This window comes from Drosophila suzukii, chromosome X (assembly GCF_043229965.1).
Source record: "Drosophila suzukii chromosome X, CBGP_Dsuzu_IsoJpt1.0, whole genome shotgun sequence".
NCBI classification, from domain to species: Eukaryota; Metazoa; Arthropoda; class Insecta; order Diptera; family Drosophilidae; genus Drosophila; species Drosophila suzukii.
In genome coordinates this window covers 1214883-1229930 of record NC_092084.1, presented here as the reverse complement: position 1 = coordinate 1229930, position 15048 = coordinate 1214883, and the positions used below count along the sequence as shown (strand labels likewise).

At 51.0% G+C, this 15048-nt stretch overlaps 3 protein-coding genes across 3 annotated transcripts; 1 reads left to right on the top strand and 2 right to left on the bottom strand.

Moving 5' to 3' along the window:
* Positions 1-62: 62 nt before the first annotated feature.
* Positions 63-7124, bottom strand: dome (cytokine receptor domeless). Its single transcript, XM_017081527.4, has 3 exons — positions 5506-7124; positions 2341-3410; positions 63-2135 (listed from the first exon to the last, which is right to left on the bottom strand). Exons 1-3 carry the CDS (start codon positions 6648-6650, stop codon positions 469-471), a joined length of 3882 nt encoding a protein of 1293 aa, XP_016937016.3. The 5' UTR covers positions 6651-7124; the 3' UTR covers positions 63-468.
* A 254-nt stretch (positions 7125-7378) lies between these two features.
* Positions 7379-11234, top strand: Ubqn (ubiquilin). The gene is made up of 3 exons (XM_017081528.4): positions 7379-7684; positions 8020-9496; positions 9561-11234. Exons 1-3 carry the CDS (start codon positions 7589-7591, stop codon positions 9635-9637), a joined length of 1650 nt encoding a protein of 549 aa, XP_016937017.1. The 5' UTR covers positions 7379-7588; the 3' UTR covers positions 9638-11234.
* Positions 11235-11713: 479 nt separating this feature from the next.
* Positions 11714-14632, bottom strand: Mer (ezrin/radixin/moesin family protein merlin). Its single transcript, XM_017081212.4, has 6 exons — positions 14500-14632; positions 13521-14317; positions 13345-13447; positions 13080-13289; positions 12783-13019; positions 11714-12719 (listed from the first exon to the last, which is right to left on the bottom strand). The coding sequence occupies exons 2-6, from the start codon at positions 14072-14074 to the stop codon at positions 11913-11915; spliced, it is 1911 nt and encodes a 636-aa protein (XP_016936701.2). The 5' UTR covers positions 14075-14317; positions 14500-14632; the 3' UTR covers positions 11714-11912.
* Between the last annotated feature and the right edge of the window lie 416 nt (positions 14633-15048).

Here is a 15048-nt window from a genome sequence, read left to right as displayed (position 1 = left end):
CGGCTTATCGCTAGGGCGCCCGAGAAAACTCGAACTCAAACTCAAAAAGACTCGGTTAAAAACTCATTTAAAATTAGCTTTATGTTGATGGCGGTTAAGTGGGTAAGTGTACAGTACGAATATATATAAAAAAAATACTATAGCGTTACAAATACTTTCTGCCTCTCACACGCATCGCAAAGAATACAAAATAAATTACAAACGAAAGAACTGCATTCGTCCGAGGAGTTTTTCACTAATTACTATAAACAGCTGCCCGACAGTAGTTCAAGTGGGTTCCAGGATCCAGGTTCCGGGTTCCGTGTTCCGAGTTTCGGCGGTGATCCGATGACATGGCCTTGGAAGGAGATGCGCTTGGAGATGGGTTGAATGATGGAGGCGAACGTGAACGCGAGGGTTTGATAAAAGGTCGCACGTCATGATGGGTGAGTGCACTTGTCATGCAATGATGATGGCCACTCCGGCATCTTAGAGCACGTGCCTGTTGTGGGCCAGGGCGTTCAGATCCTGGGGCGTCACGTAGCCAGTGATCTGCGGCTGGAGGCGAGAGTGCGCATTGGGGCCAGCGGACGCTCCACCAGCGGCGTGCGTCGGTGATCCCACGGCGGCGGTGGTGGCGGCGTTCAACGGAGGCTTTATCAGCCCAGTGCGCTGCAGTTGCTCCATGGTGGTGTAGCCGATGTCGGCCAGCTTGGGCGCGGGTGCAGTGGCTGGACCGGCTGATGGAACTGGCGGAAGCTGGCGCATTGGCAAGGCGGCTGGCGGAGATCCCGCAAACACAGCTCCTCCAGCGGAAGGCAATGGAGCTGCAACAAGGGGCTTCAGCTTGTGCAGATCCGAGGCCTGCACGTAGTTGTCCATGTTGAGCAGGTGGGCCGGCGGAAAGAAGGTAGACGCAGCGGCGGCGGTGGCGGCGGACGGTGCTACTGTTGGCGGCGCAAAGGGTTGAACTGGAGCCGCATTAAGACGCGACTGGGGAATGGGTACAGGGACGTAGCCGCTGAGCGGAATCTGGGCCATTGGTAAGGACATCGGAGCTGGCATCGTGATGGCAGGAACTGAAAAGGCGTCCCCACTCTCCGAGGGATCGCTGCCTATCCAGCTCTTCATCTGGGTGGGCTTAATGTAGCCATTGGTGCTCCTCTGCTCCCTGCCCTCCCGCTCCGCGTCGCTCTCCCGCTGCTGTTGCTGCTCCCGTTCCCTGGCCTGCTCGCGCTCCCTCTCCCGCTCCTGGTCATTCTGGACGAGAAGGCCGTGTCGCATGGCAAGGTAGCTGGTGGGCGGACCAGCGGCGCTGATGGCTCCCCTCTCCTGGTGGTCGTCGTATCCATCGCGATCCGTACAGCCGCCGCCGCCCGAGGAGGATGCTGTGCGGAGTAGCAGCTTTGAGCTCTCACTTCCAAAGTTGCTGAAGTCGTGCGGCAAATCCTGCGGCGTGTACTGGGGCGAATCATCGACTCGGGTGCAGACGATGCCTCCGCTGACGGACGAATCGGGGCCGATGCCCAGGCCCAGGCCACCCATGTCCATCGGCTGCTTCTTTAGCGTCTCAATGATTCCCTGCGGCAGCACCAGATCGATGTCGGACATCTTGCGGTACTTCTTGTACACCAGGTAAAAGATGACGCCCAGCACCAGGATCGCCACGGTCACCTCGATGGTCTGGTACATGGCCTTCACGCTGTGCGTGTCCGGGGTGCAGATGAAGCCGTAGACGTCCCAGTCGGATCTGTAGAGCCGGTAGGCGGTCATGTTGGCGGCGTAGGCCTCGAACTGCACCCGCTCCTCCTCGCCCAGTGCGTCCGTCCTCGGCTCGCATCCCTGGCCGGTGGCCGACATGAGCAGCAGCGCACCACCCTCCGCCCCGTCGACTCCATCGAGCTGCGGATGCTGTTCCACGTTGATGGCCCGCACGGCCAGCTGGAAGGGATTGTGACTGGTGCAGCGTGGCGTGGGCATCACATAGGAGCGGTTGTTGCCCGGCAGGATGGTGCTCCACAGGCAGCTGGCGTTATTGTCGCGCTGCGAGATCTCGTAGAAATCGATGCGGCCAGCCGGCATCCTGGGCGGCTCCCAGTCGAGTCGTGAGCTTTGGTCCTTGCCGTTGATCACCTGCAGCTTTGGCGGCGAGGGAACTGCGGATAAGTTTACAATTTAGTGGCATAAGCAACATACTAAACAGCTTATTACAAAAAATTTCAGTCGGTGTGTTCACAAGTATTAGGACAGGAATTTGGTATTTGTTTGCATGAATCTAATGTACATTACTTTCTTATCTAATATAAATATATACTGCTGTAACCACATTCGTTAGCATTTCAAGTTACAGTAGAGACTCACCTCCGATGGCCGTGCTGAAGAAGATCACGTTGCTGGTCTCCGAGGGATATAGCGTTCGCGCCTGCACGCTCACCTCGTACTGCGTGAATGCCGTGAGATTGCCCAGCCTGAAGTTGATGGGCTTCTCGTTGTCCACTAGTTCGTCGGCGGCCGCACTCACGCGGAATGTCTCGGTTATGTTGTCACGCAGGGAGCGGTAGGAGCCCTCGTAAGCGCGCACCACCCCATTGGCCAGGAGCGGCGGCTTCCAGGCGAGCTCCGCACTGGCGCTGGTCACCCGGAGCAGCTGCAGCTCCCGCGGCTGGCTGGGCGCCGCCTCGGCGGTGCGGTTGACCAGCTCGTCGCTGTACTTGCTGGCTCGCGTCTCCGAGTACATGAGCATCTTCACGCTGTAGTCCGTGTATGGGACCAGATTCTGGATGACGTGCTTGTTGGTGTACCGGTCGATCTTCACCGTGGTGCAATTGTCCGGCCGTCCGGTCGATCGCTGGCAGTAGGTCAGGTTGTAGCCCGCCAGGATGACCGCACAGACGCGCTGCGTGCCCCAACTGACGGTCAGGGTGGTGCTCGTGGCCACGTCAATCGATGGCTCCATCTTGGCCAGGTCGTCCTTCTTGTCGCTGCTGCAGATCGTCCAGCGCAGCCCCAGGTTGTGTGACCTGTAGTTGGCGGACACGGCCATGTGGAGCGTTGGCAGTTGGTCACGGGCCGTGGTGAACTGGTGCTGTCCGCGGGGCACCTCGGCGAAGCGGATCGATCCCTCGCACTCCGACAGCAGAGCCGGCTTGGGCACGCACCAGAACACCGTGTAGTTGCTCAGCTCCACGTGGTCCTCCGGCGGCTCCCAGCTGAGCGTATAGCTCTTGTTGGTCGGGTGGTACACGCTGCGAATGTTCTTGGGCTCGCGCTGCTTAAAGTCCACGTTGCTGATGGGGCCAATCGTCATCGGGGTGGCGTTCACGGACACACCCTCGCTGTTGCTGCTTCGGATGAGGAAGCTGTGGACGGCGCTCATGTTCCAGTGGTCGATCATCGCCGAGTTCGACTCCACCTTAATGAGGCTCGAGTTCCTGAAGGGGCGAAGAAACGCGGGTTAGTAGGGGTGCAATCACGATTTTTTTTTATTTTTTTACCATACAGAGGGTAAAATGATTTCAATCTGAAGTTTGCAACGCAATGAAGGAGACTTTTTCGGGTCAATTGAAATTCATATTATTCAACTACTAGGAAAATTCAAAAATTTAAGTTTTTAAAATTTTATTCAAAATCAGCTTTTGTAACTATATGTACTACACTGCTCGTGTTGCGGTAGAGAACGGGCAGAGCTATTCCCTATACATAGGCTAGCAAGTTTTTGAGTTAATGCACAGATATTGAAATCTTTAAATGCAATTTTATCGAAATCCAATTTTTGGAAAAAGCGCAGTACCAAAAACTAAATTGTTTTGTTTTACAAAAAGTTCCACAAAAATGTTTTCTTTTTCTTTATAACTTTGAAGTTTTTCCCAATTGCTGTTGCCGTTGATTAGGGTCGCAACTTGAGAAAAAAACAATATTTACAAATCCAGGAACTCTAGAATCGCAAGGTCAGCGGAAAAATATATATAATTTGACGTTACATTTGTTATTTTTTTCTTAATAAATATTACGAGCATACCAGAGTATTATCTCTCTACATTTCTTTTTAACAAAATAATAAAAATGTTCAGCCAACAACTCAGTACTTAAAAATTACATGTTTGGTTTAAAAATAAAACCCTTAACAAAATTCTAGACTGCCTAAATAAAATATAAACTGTTAAGTAAAGACTTTATATTATTTAGTCTTGAATCTAAATTTTAATTTTAATCTGCCTCTGGTATACTGTTAATATTACATCTTTACTTTCTCTTTTTTTGTATGTACAATGGTACATTGTTAAAGGAGAACTTTTGATTAACGACTTTACTATTATTACTATTCATTTAAAAAAATTAAATATTCATTGTAAACATAAAATGAATTTATAAGTTTCTTGGCCGGGCTTCTTGGGAATCACAATGTGACTATGTATGTACATTCAAAGCATGCGGTCTAGATCAACATACATCAATTTTATAATTATCTCTTCCAGTTTCTGGAATTGAACATTAAGAGGAAAAATAGCTAGCATTCAATTTAATTTACGTAGGCAAAAGTAAAGATTGCGTTCGGTACTTGGGAATTCCCATCTAGAATATCAACATATATACAATGTCTTCTTTGTGTTGCATACATTTTGGCGCAGCCAGTTATTTTGATTTACATGTAAAGAAATAAACCCGTTCTTTTGCATTTCCACATTGTGAACTGAATTCTCTTGCAGATAGTCGAGTATAAAAATAGGGAAAGTGTGTTTTTGTTTTCACATTTTGATACCAAAGAAGTTTGGGCTTGAAATTGCTATTGTCACCGGTTTTCTTATCTCGCTGGGAGGTGTTATTGTTATTGTTTGAAATTGTTGATGACAGAGACATAAGTGTGTGCTGGAAATATCTACTGACTATTTTTGGCTGCTATTATAATTTGTTTTTATTTTTTGTTTTATTTTTTTGATAAAAAATCGTTTCCACAACTTAAGGTGGGCAATAGCATATACATACATAAGGTGGGAGAAAATGTTTTTAAAATACTACCAACTTGATACTAAAAGAGACCCTCATTATGCACTGGCTTTAGCTCTGTCAAAAGAAAAGATTCCGAAGATGAGATGAGGTTGCGGGCGGGTTCTACTCCGATTTCTGTGGAAGTGCACTCGCGTAAAAAGCTTCCATATTCCCATTAATGAACGTGTTTCTGCCCCCACTTCTGCTTCGGATTCTGCCTCTTGGACTCAGTACACTGGGTATACTGGGTACTCGTGATCCACGAGTGTGTGTGCCATACATCGCCACTTCGGACGAATCGTTAAAAATAAACATTTTCAACGGAACGGAACCCCTACAATGGAAATGTGGCCCCTCCCCTCCTCCGCGCTTCTGGATGTGCAAATACTACGCCGTATGGCTTGTCTTACGTATTCGCAAGAAGTCGTCGTTCCGGTGAATCTCTCCGCCGTTCCACCATCTACCTTGCACACCATGGTTTCCCAATGACTAATTAGGTGCAAAAGTGTACCTATCCCACAGCCCATAGCCCCTACTCACACTTTGTGGCCATTGATGCGGTACTCGCTGATGACGTAGCGAAAGTCCGGACCGTTGAGCTCGTGTGCCTCCAGGGGCTCCCAGTAGATGCGCATGCCCTCCTCCGAGGAGTAGACGTAGAAGCTGCCGTAGGTGACCCGCGGAGGACGACGTGGTCGTGCCGGGGCGGTGGCAAAGGCGTAGATCAGTGGCTCGCTCCACAGAGTGTTGTTCTGGTTGGCGCGCACGCGCACACGCAGCGTGTAGTTGTAGCCGGCGAAGGGCAGCTCCGTGAGGCAGAGCATGTCCTTGATCGTGGAGCTGTTGTTCAGCCAGCTGGGCCGGCTGATGGTGTCAAAGTTCTGCGGATCGACGGCCACCTGCCAGACGAGGCCGCGATTGTAGTTGGAGCGCCGGGGCATCTCCCACGACAGGCACACAGAGCTCTCGGTTCTGTTGACCAGGGTGAGGTTCTGACCAGGTCGCGCCGGCACTAGGCGCTCAAAGTGATTGATCGTTATGTTCTGCGTCTCCTGACCCAAGGCGTTCATGATCAGCAGGCGGAAGTAGAAGGTCTCGCTGAAGCGCTTGTAGTTGTCATCGGTGAGATTGCAGGTGACCAGCGGGGCCGAGTCAAAGTTACAGTCCAGGGTGTTGCTGTAGCGCCAGTCGTTGTTGGTATTGTAGCTAATGTTGTACTTGGTGATGACCTTGTTGGGCGGCTGAGTGAAGTTGCAGACCATGAACTGAAAGTCGTAGTCCAGGCAGTTGAAGTCGCGCACCAGGAGCGGGCTGGTGCCTACGTAGACCATCGCCTTGTTGATCACATAGTCGCCGCACATGCACAGGTACTCGTGCTCCTGCTCAGTGGCATTGGTGTCGGTAAACAGTATGGTGGTGTTGTTCAGGATCCTTATGTTCTTCGGATCGCGGTACTGTTTGCCCCCGCCGGTGACGTACAGCTCGCTCACGAGGCAGTGATCCGGACTGGTCCGGAAGTACTCCTCGTTGATCATGCACCTGATGTTAAGATCGCCGCCGATGTGCTGCTCCACCTTGCTGGGCTCCATCCAGCCGGGCTCAATGATAACGGTCTTGGCGCCACACCGGCCGCACCAACCGGTGAGGAGCACCAGGAGCAGGACAAGCTGCGCCTGGAGCAACATCTTCCTGTCCACAATCCTAATACCAATCCTCTCCAGCTGCCGCTACTGCTGTTGTTAAGGTCTACTCTATTCACCTCTCTCGCTCTTGCTCTTCTCGCTCACTCACACACGCAGGCACACGCGCACACCGACGAGCCGCTCTCTCGCACACACACAAAATCACCTTGCTGGCCGTGGCACTTGTTGGCTTTGTATTGGTGGACAGTTCTCGGAAACCGTTTATACGCTGCGTTCCTGGAAGTGGCTCTTAAACATTTCACTGCCCAGGTGTGGGCTGCGTTTTTCACAGGGCCTCAAGGATACTCCTGGCCACTAACCGCACTGCCAATTGTTTGTTTTGCACCGCTCGTTGTCTTGTTTCTGGTTTCGCTTGACTCTGGCTGAATCGAATCCTCAGTTGGCTAAGGACGGCGATCGCTCTCCTCCCTGCCCCCGCTCGCGTTGCTTTTGGTTATTTTCTGTTTATCGGTTTATCGGAACTTATCGCAGTCCGATACGCGATATGACGAGGGCTGGGCAGCGCCACTCAACGATACGATAGTTGGTTTTCCGCCCGCATTTCGAATTACTCTGCACTGGAGTCGAATTTGTGCAACGGTTTTGCGGGAAACCGCATTTCTAAGCAGTGCGCACTGCTTAACAGGCGGTCATCGCGTCCGTGATATCGCTCATCGATACATCGATACCTGATAGAGTTTGACAGCCCTGGCATCCGACGTCGAAAAATCGAATCGAGCGTATGTGTGTGCCTGTGTGTGTGGGTGTGAGTGAGAAAGTGACGAATTACTTTTCATCAAATGGGAAATAATTTAGTTTGAAAACACGTATCTACACAGAGCACCAACAAAAATTCAAGTAGTTACACAATTTAGACACAAGCGAGCTAAATCGGCGCAGGCAAACCAACAACACGAAAACGCGACAACTACACCATCGAAATGGCGGAAGGCGGCAGCAAGCGCATCAACGTGGTTGTAAAAACGCCAAAGGACAAGAAGACGGTCGAGGTTGACGAAGATTCTGGAATCAGAGAGGTGAGTGCGGTGCGCGTGACCCATTCCGGTGGTGTGCTGACCCTGGGCGATCTCAAGCCCCTTCGCTGCCCCTGCCCATTCCCATTCCCATCGATTCCCCTCCGCCCCCGCCCACCATCATGGACAATTAATGCCTGTAATCGCGGGTACAGTGCACTTTGCCTAAGCCACACACCGCCATAACGTTGCTTTGCGGGTACAGTGCACTTTGCTCGGTGTGGTCATAGGTACAGGTACCACAATAAAGGGTGGCTAATGTGCGTGCACACACACAAAAAATATAACAAATCGATCCCCCAATAAAACGCATATATAACTTTACCTCTGACTTTCAGTTCAAAATTCTGGTGGCACAAAAGTTCGAGGCCGAACCCGAGCAGCTGGTGCTCATTTTTGCCGGCAAAATTATGAAGGACACGGACACACTGAAGATGCACAACATCAAGGACAACCTGACGGTGCATCTGGTGATCAAGGCGCCGACGCGCAACAACGAGGTGCCCGCCCGCCAACCGGCGGATGTGCGCCAAACGCCCTTTGGCCTCAACCAGTTCGGTGGCCTGGCCGGCATGGAGGCCCTGGGAGCCGGATCGAACACCTTCATGGACCTGCAGGCGCGCATGCAGAACGAGCTGCTCAACAACGGCGACATGCTGCGCTCCCTGATGGACAATCCGTTGGTGCAGCAGATGATGAACAATCCGGATACGATGCGCCAGCTGATCACATCGAATCCCCAGATGCAGGACCTCATGCAGCGCAACCCGGAGATCTCGCACATGCTCAACAATCCGGACCTGCTGCGCCAGACCATGGAGTTGGCCCGCAATCCCTCGATGCTCCAGGAGCTGATGCGTTCGCACGACCGGGCCATGTCCAATCTGGAGTCAGTGCCGGGCGGCTATAGTGCCCTGCAGCGCATCTACCGCGACATCCAGGAGCCGATGATGAACGCGGCCACCGAATCCTTTGGTCGCAACCCCTTCGCCGGGCTAGTCGATGGCGGTGTGGGGGCCGGCATCAATCCGCAACAGGGCACCGAGAACCGCAACCCATTGCCGAATCCCTGGGGCGGCGGCGGCGCCAATTCGGGAACCAATGGCACTGGAGCCGGCAGCGGCACTGGCAACCGAACGGGAGATTTGCCGCCAAACAATGTTCTCAACACGCCGGCCATGCGCAGCCTGCTCCAGCAGATGGCCGACAATCCGGCCATGATGCAGAACCTGCTGAACGCGCCCTACACGCGTTCCATGATGGAATCCATGTCACAGGACCCGGACATGGCCTCGCGCCTGCTGAGCAGCAGCCCGCTCCTGTCCAACAACCCCGCCCTGCAGGAGCAGGTGCGTCAGATGATGCCGCAATTCATGGCCCAGATGCAGAACCCTGAGGTGATGAACATGCTGACCAACCCCGATGCGATGAACGCCATCCTGCAGATCCAGCAGGGCATGGAGCAGCTGCGCAGCGCGGCCCCCGGTCTCGTTGGCACCCTGGGCATTCCACCGCCACCGCCGGGAGTCAACTCCGCCACGGATCCGGCCAGCGGCGATGGAAGTGGCGGCGGTACCACCACCAACAACGTTTCGCCTAGCAGCGGCCTCAATGCCGGCAACCCCGCCACCGGCGCCCCAAGCCTGGCTCCGGGCGGTGGTCCCAATGCGCAGCTCTTCAACGACTTCATGATGCGCATGCTCAACGGGATGTCGAACAACGCGGACAGCACACAGCCGCCGGAGGTGCGCTACCAGTCACAGCTGGAGCAACTGGCAGCGATGGGCTTCGCCAATCGGGATGCTAACTTGCAGGGTGAGTTTGTTACTAGTGGCTTGACAATCCCAATTCTAATCGAAATCTCTTGTGCACCCCGCAGCTCTGATCGCCACCTTCGGGGACATCAATGCGGCAGTGGAGCGACTACTGTCCCTAAACCAGTTGTCCCTAAGTTAACAACGTTAAGCCATTTCCAAACTGTACACAACCTGTCTATATATCTACGAACTACATCTATATCTACCACTATAGCCCTGGAGAACGCGAATGAGAACACAACGAGAAGATGACGAGAAAGGGGGACGGGGTCCTTGTCCTAAAGCCAGCCCCCAGAACCCCCGGAACCCCACACACAAATTCAACGGTCGGCGCTGATTGCCGCTTATTCCTCCCATTAAGCCGGAAATATCTTGAATCCTTCATAACCGAACACAACACACACACAGACACCAATTCCACACGAGCATGGGAGCCTAGAGAACGGCAGATATTAGATGATACGTCGCCGGTGAGAGAGATAGATAGAGATCGCATACCAAAGTGTCGGCACTTGCGTAGTTGATATCATTTTTTTTTAATTATTTACATTTTGAGAACGTTTTGGAGAGATCCGAAAGCTCTGTAAGACACCTGAGAACCCTTAAAGCGGAAATGTGTTAAACGAAACCCAATTTGAATATGCATATGTTAGGCATATATCCTGCACACCCAGACACAGACACACACAAACACACACAACACTCCCGAACAGAACCCTTTTGCGCATTCAACCTATCCGAGAACTTGATTGTTTTTCAATAAATTTGAACAGGTTTGTGCTCTCTTGTGTCATTATTGATAATGTAACTTGATTGCCATGAACACTCGTGTAAATTCCAGTTGTGTGCTTCAGAATCAGAGGTTTAAGTCCTAGCAATCGGGTGCTATTGGTTCTGTTTCCCCTCCCTTTCTCGCAATCCGAAAATGTTCTGCAAATGAAAGTGAAAAACGGGACAACATACAGTAGATATCGGCTAAATGCAATAACGCGGAGTAAGCGGCGAAATCTTTACATGCTGATATGCTAGAATATGTATACAAGCAATACAAGTAGTCAAAATGGTTATCGATTCGTTAATGTAAGAGTAATCTCCAAGCGTTATTTACCTTAAACCCCCCATCCGTTTAAAATAATAAAAGTGTAAAAAGTTCGTTGCCTATAGGCTTTATTTGCACACAAGCGATTTGCATGTTGAACGATATCTACTGTAATTTTATGTGTGTATATAGGTATATATATATATATATCAAAATATTCCATGGTGTTAACAAAAGACGTAAAACTATTTAAAATTCCTTAGTAAAAGAGAGAGTCATCCCCAATACTAATTTGTAATTTACTCTAAGCATTCGCATGTGTTTAGCCGAGTTTTTTGGGACTTTGGGCGGGTCTAGTGGGGTCCGGTCCCCATTTCTGATCGGTGATCACATCCCCCTTAATTCACACACTTTCGAAACGTTTCCTTTCGTGCGCTCACTGTCTATATAAAGTATGAATTCAATGTATACCCTGTAAGTACTACTAAACATATACCGCAGCTCGCCGGAGTGAAGTGTACGCAGGTGAACCGACTTCAACGGAGGAGGATTGGGTGGGTGGTCAGGTACTGGAGCTGGACCGATGCAAAGGCGATCGGAACGTTTATTTGTTTAGTGATGGAAGTGAAACTAAGTAATTAAATGTAAATGATCACGTTTTAAAACATAAATAAAGCTACTTTGGTTTTAGATTATATCCGATTTCGTTTTACTTGTTGAAAAAAAAGTGGGTTCGGTTGCTATATAATGGTTCCGAAATCTCGACTATAATATATATCTAAAAAAGGGACTGCCTCAACTAAGGGTGGCTCAAATAAACTCGGTTTCAGATCCTGGTTTAGATAAAGACAGCGATATTACAAATGGGTCGGCGTACTCTTCATATCTATGGCTATTCCCTCTAGCCATGTCAAGGTTCTGGTTAGCTTGAACTTAAATCGTTCCTACAAATAAATTCGTTTTTTCAATGTGACGTTAAACCTACAAACGACAAATCAGGGTCAAAAAATCAAAAAAACAGGAAAAGTGTGCGAAGAAAGTTAACCAGAACATTGTCTCTAGTTAAGAGTAGTTTAGTTAGTTTGGTCTGATACACTCTCATGATATTAAGACACTAAATGAATTTAACTGAACCCCACCATGGGCCATCCCTCCTCAATAATTGACAAATTCGTATTATGTAGGTAAATATCTTTCGACCTGAACACAACATGCAAGTAGGTCCAGGCCTTGTAATTGGTTTATTACAGCAGCGGCTTGAGTAAACAATCGAAGAACATTTAGTACAGTATACAACTAAGGTTAAGGCACTCATCATACACGCGCACAGGGGCACACACCAGATATCTTACAGCTAGTCGAGTTCAGGAGCTTGTCAGAGCTCCTCGAAGAAGGCCACGCGCGCCTTGGTGGAACCGGACTTGAGTTTCTTGAGCGTAGAGTACTTGTTCTCGCCGGCCTTGATCTGCGCCTCGCTGAGTATGTCAAAGTTGCTCTGGTTCTCCTCGATCTTGTGCGGCGCGATCTCGGAGCGCAAGGTCTGCAGCTGGTTCTGCACCTGCTTCTTGGAGTTGCGCAGGTACTCTAGGTGGTTGCGCTCCATCTCGTTGGTGATCTGCTCCATCTCGTTGTCGGTGAGGATGAACTCCTTGGGCTCAAAGTCATCGGAGATGCCGCTGGAGTTGTCCCCCTGGGCCAGATAGTGCGACGAGTGGGTGGTCAGCTCGGCGCCGCCGGCTGTCTCGATGTCGTTTGTCGAGTTGCTGGTGGTCAGCGAGGGCGTGCTGATGGCCGCCATGCTGGACGCCGTGTTGGCAGCATGCGAGACACTGGAGGCGGTCAGCAGGCTGTCCGTGGAGGACTTGCGACCGCTGTTGAGGAAGTTGAGCAGCCGGGCGGTGGCCTCACGCTCCGCCATTTTGGCGCAGATCAGCTCCTTGCGCAGCTTCTCCGTCTCGGCCTCCCGCTTGTCGTTCTCCACCGTCAGCTGGTGGACATAGAAGTCGGCATCACGGATCTTCTTCTCCAGCTCGTGTTTTTCCCGCTCGATCTTCATCTGTCGCTCGCGCAGGCGGTCCATTTCCGTCTTGAAGTGGTTCGCCTTGCATTCGGTGAGCTGCATCTGCTCCTCATTGACGCGACTCTTCTCGAAGTACAGCTCCTTGGTCTCCTCGGAGCGGCGCTGAAATGCAGGAGACACATACAGGATTATATTAATAAGAAGGATTTGTGGCATAAGAATTACCAGCGCGTCGCTGGCCATGCGCATCTCGTTCTGCAGGTGCTCCATGCTCTTCTCCAGCTCGTAACGCTCCTGTTCCGCCTTCTCGCGCAGCTTCTTCTCCCTGATGAACTTCTTGCGCTCGATCTGGCGGCGCTGCTTCTCCTCCTTGGCCTGGGCCTTCATCTGCTGGATCTCCATGGTGTCTGGCTTGCGTCTTCGCATGTACAGATCGTGGTTGCCCTTGCACAGGTCGAGAATCTGCAGGGCACGGATGAAATTAGTATAAAATCGATTCGATTTAGAAAGGATTTCTAGTACCATCTTGTTGATGTGCAAGTCCTGCGAGTAGAAAATGAAATTCGAGACCTTGGCGTCCACCAGGCGAATGGTGAACTTCTTGTCGTCGAAACTGACGTGCCGTATCTCGTTCCACTGGAACGTGGTCTTTGGCGTTAGCTTGTCGCGCTCGTCGTAGATGTTCAGGCCCACGGAGGTGACGCCCAGCCACAATTTGGTTTTGTTCTTATTCTGGTGGGGATTGGGTTAGACTTGCTTGAGGAAACCGGGAGCCAAGACTACTCACTGTAATAGGAAAGTAGTTCACTCCGTACATGTCCAGGTCCTGTGCAATCTTCAGGTACTCCATCTCCACCTCGTCGCGCGTCATGGGCTCATGGTCCATGTACCTGGGTTTGGATCGGGGGTTGGGAAAAGCAGAGATTCAGCCAGTAGCTTTAAGCTGTGTGTGTGTCTACCCACCAGGTCTTGATGCGCTCCTCCCACATCTCAGGCGTCATCTGGTACTGATCGGTCACCCCTTTGGGCAGGAGCTCGCCGCCGGCCAGCATGCCGTCCTTGTAGGTCTCGTAGTCGTAGGGGCCATACTGAACGTGCACCGCGTAGGAGGCTAAGAGGACAGATGCCTCCGGCCGGCAGTAGATGTCCATGGAGAGAATGCTCTGCTTGACCTGCAGGAAGAACAGGTGCTGTGTGATCTCCTGGATTAGCTCCTCGCTGACGTTCTCGGGAAAGAATTTGGCATAGAAGCTGAAGACGTACACATTGTTGCTGGCGTGCAGCTCGACGCGCTGATCCCGCACCCGCTTCTCCATCTTCAGCCAGGAGACATTGCTGCGCGTGTCGACGTACTGCAGCCCAAAGTACCAGGACTCGCGCAGCCCGATGGTGCGACACACCAGATCGAACAGATCCTGGCCGGAGGCGCGCGGCTCCAGTTTGAACTCCAGCTCCGAGTCGAAGGTGCTCACCCGCACGGAGAGGGAGCGGTTCTTCTTGGAGCTGAAGGGGCTCATCGCGCTTATGTGATGTGATTAGGGATTGGACGTGGGTGCCTTTGGAGGCGATTTGTCGACTGTCGTCGGTCGTCTATGGTAACTTGTTGCGTGCAGGGACTTGTTGCTCCTACGGATCCTGTTGCTGCTGCCCCTGTACCAGCTAGTGGCCGGCCACCTGGTGGTTGCCCCTGCGGTCCGCGCCAGTCGTGGACTGCCTCATTTTGCAGCCAATTCGGAGCTCCGGGAAAAGGCAATTCTGGGCTGAAAGAAAGAAAGAGCAAGTACTTCGATCATACGGGCGCGCGAATCGAGAACTGTGGGGGTCCAGGGTTGTGGGGCCCACTGTGCACCTGGTCCCGAACCTCCTTTCGGCTCGGCAACTGGCCAGGCGTCGGGTCAGAAGTAGTTTCCCTTCTGCGGGTTGCGGGGCAAAGGCCACTAACCCAATTTTTTGTCCTGAGTTTACAAAGTTCGAAATTGTTCGCAAGATCGCAAATTTGGCAGCATAAACGCAGCCAGTGCGACCAGTCGGTTGGGAAAATAATTGTACCTAAATCTGCGCAAAAGCACGGTCCAGCCATAGCCGAGACACCCTCCAATGTTTTCGTGTGACCGTACTCGAAATACCGTCTGCGTGTCTGGTATTTTCCCGGTATATACCGAATATACAGTCATAGCCAAGACACCCTCCTAGCACTCGCAAAAATAAAGGTTTATTCAATAAATTTGAGGATCTTTGCAAAGATAAATATCTAATAAAATTAAGAACACTTAAGAAAAGGAACAAAAAACTAAAATAATAGATCTGGTTGGTTCCTTTATGAGCTCCATTTTTACATGCTTCGCTTTTAATTAATCTCGCCTGTTGCTTATGAGATCCCGATTATGTTGATGTTGCAAGAATGCAAAGGATTTGCATGGCTTCAAGCACACTCAAAAACATTGGAATTTATTGAATTTAATAAATGAGAATTCTGAATTCTAAAGGATTG

Excerpts from the sequence above, each read along its gene's own strand:
- dome (XM_017081527.4), bottom strand. The coding sequence starts at position 6,650 with ATGTTGCTCCAGGCGCAGCTTGTCCTGCTCCTGGTGCTCCTCACCGGT. Across the intron at positions 3,411-5,505 it reads CGCATCAATGGCCACAAAGT|GAACTCGAGCCTCATTAAGG; the intron begins GTGAGTAGGGGC and ends TCGCCCCTTCAG. Across the intron at positions 2,136-2,340 it reads CTTCAGCACGGCCATCGGAG|TTCCCTCGCCGCCAAAGCTG; the intron begins GTGAGTCTCTAC and ends ACTTATCCGCAG.
- Ubqn (XM_017081528.4), top strand. The coding sequence starts at position 7,589 with ATGGCGGAAGGCGGCAGCAAGCGCATCAACGTGGTTGTAAAAACGCCA. Across the intron at positions 7,685-8,019 it reads AAGATTCTGGAATCAGAGAG|TTCAAAATTCTGGTGGCACA; the intron begins GTGAGTGCGGTG and ends TCTGACTTTCAG. Across the intron at positions 9,497-9,560 it reads TCGGGATGCTAACTTGCAGG|CTCTGATCGCCACCTTCGGG; the intron begins GTGAGTTTGTTA and ends TGCACCCCGCAG.
- Mer (XM_017081212.4), bottom strand. The coding sequence starts at position 14,074 with ATGAGCCCCTTCAGCTCCAAGAAGAACCGCTCCCTCTCCGTGCGGGTG. Across the intron at positions 13,290-13,344 it reads TGAACTACTTTCCTATTACA|AATAAGAACAAAACCAAATT; the intron begins GTGAGTAGTCTT and ends AATCCCCACCAG. Across the intron at positions 13,020-13,079 it reads ACTTGCACATCAACAAGATG|ATTCTCGACCTGTGCAAGGG; the intron begins GTACTAGAAATC and ends CGTGCCCTGCAG.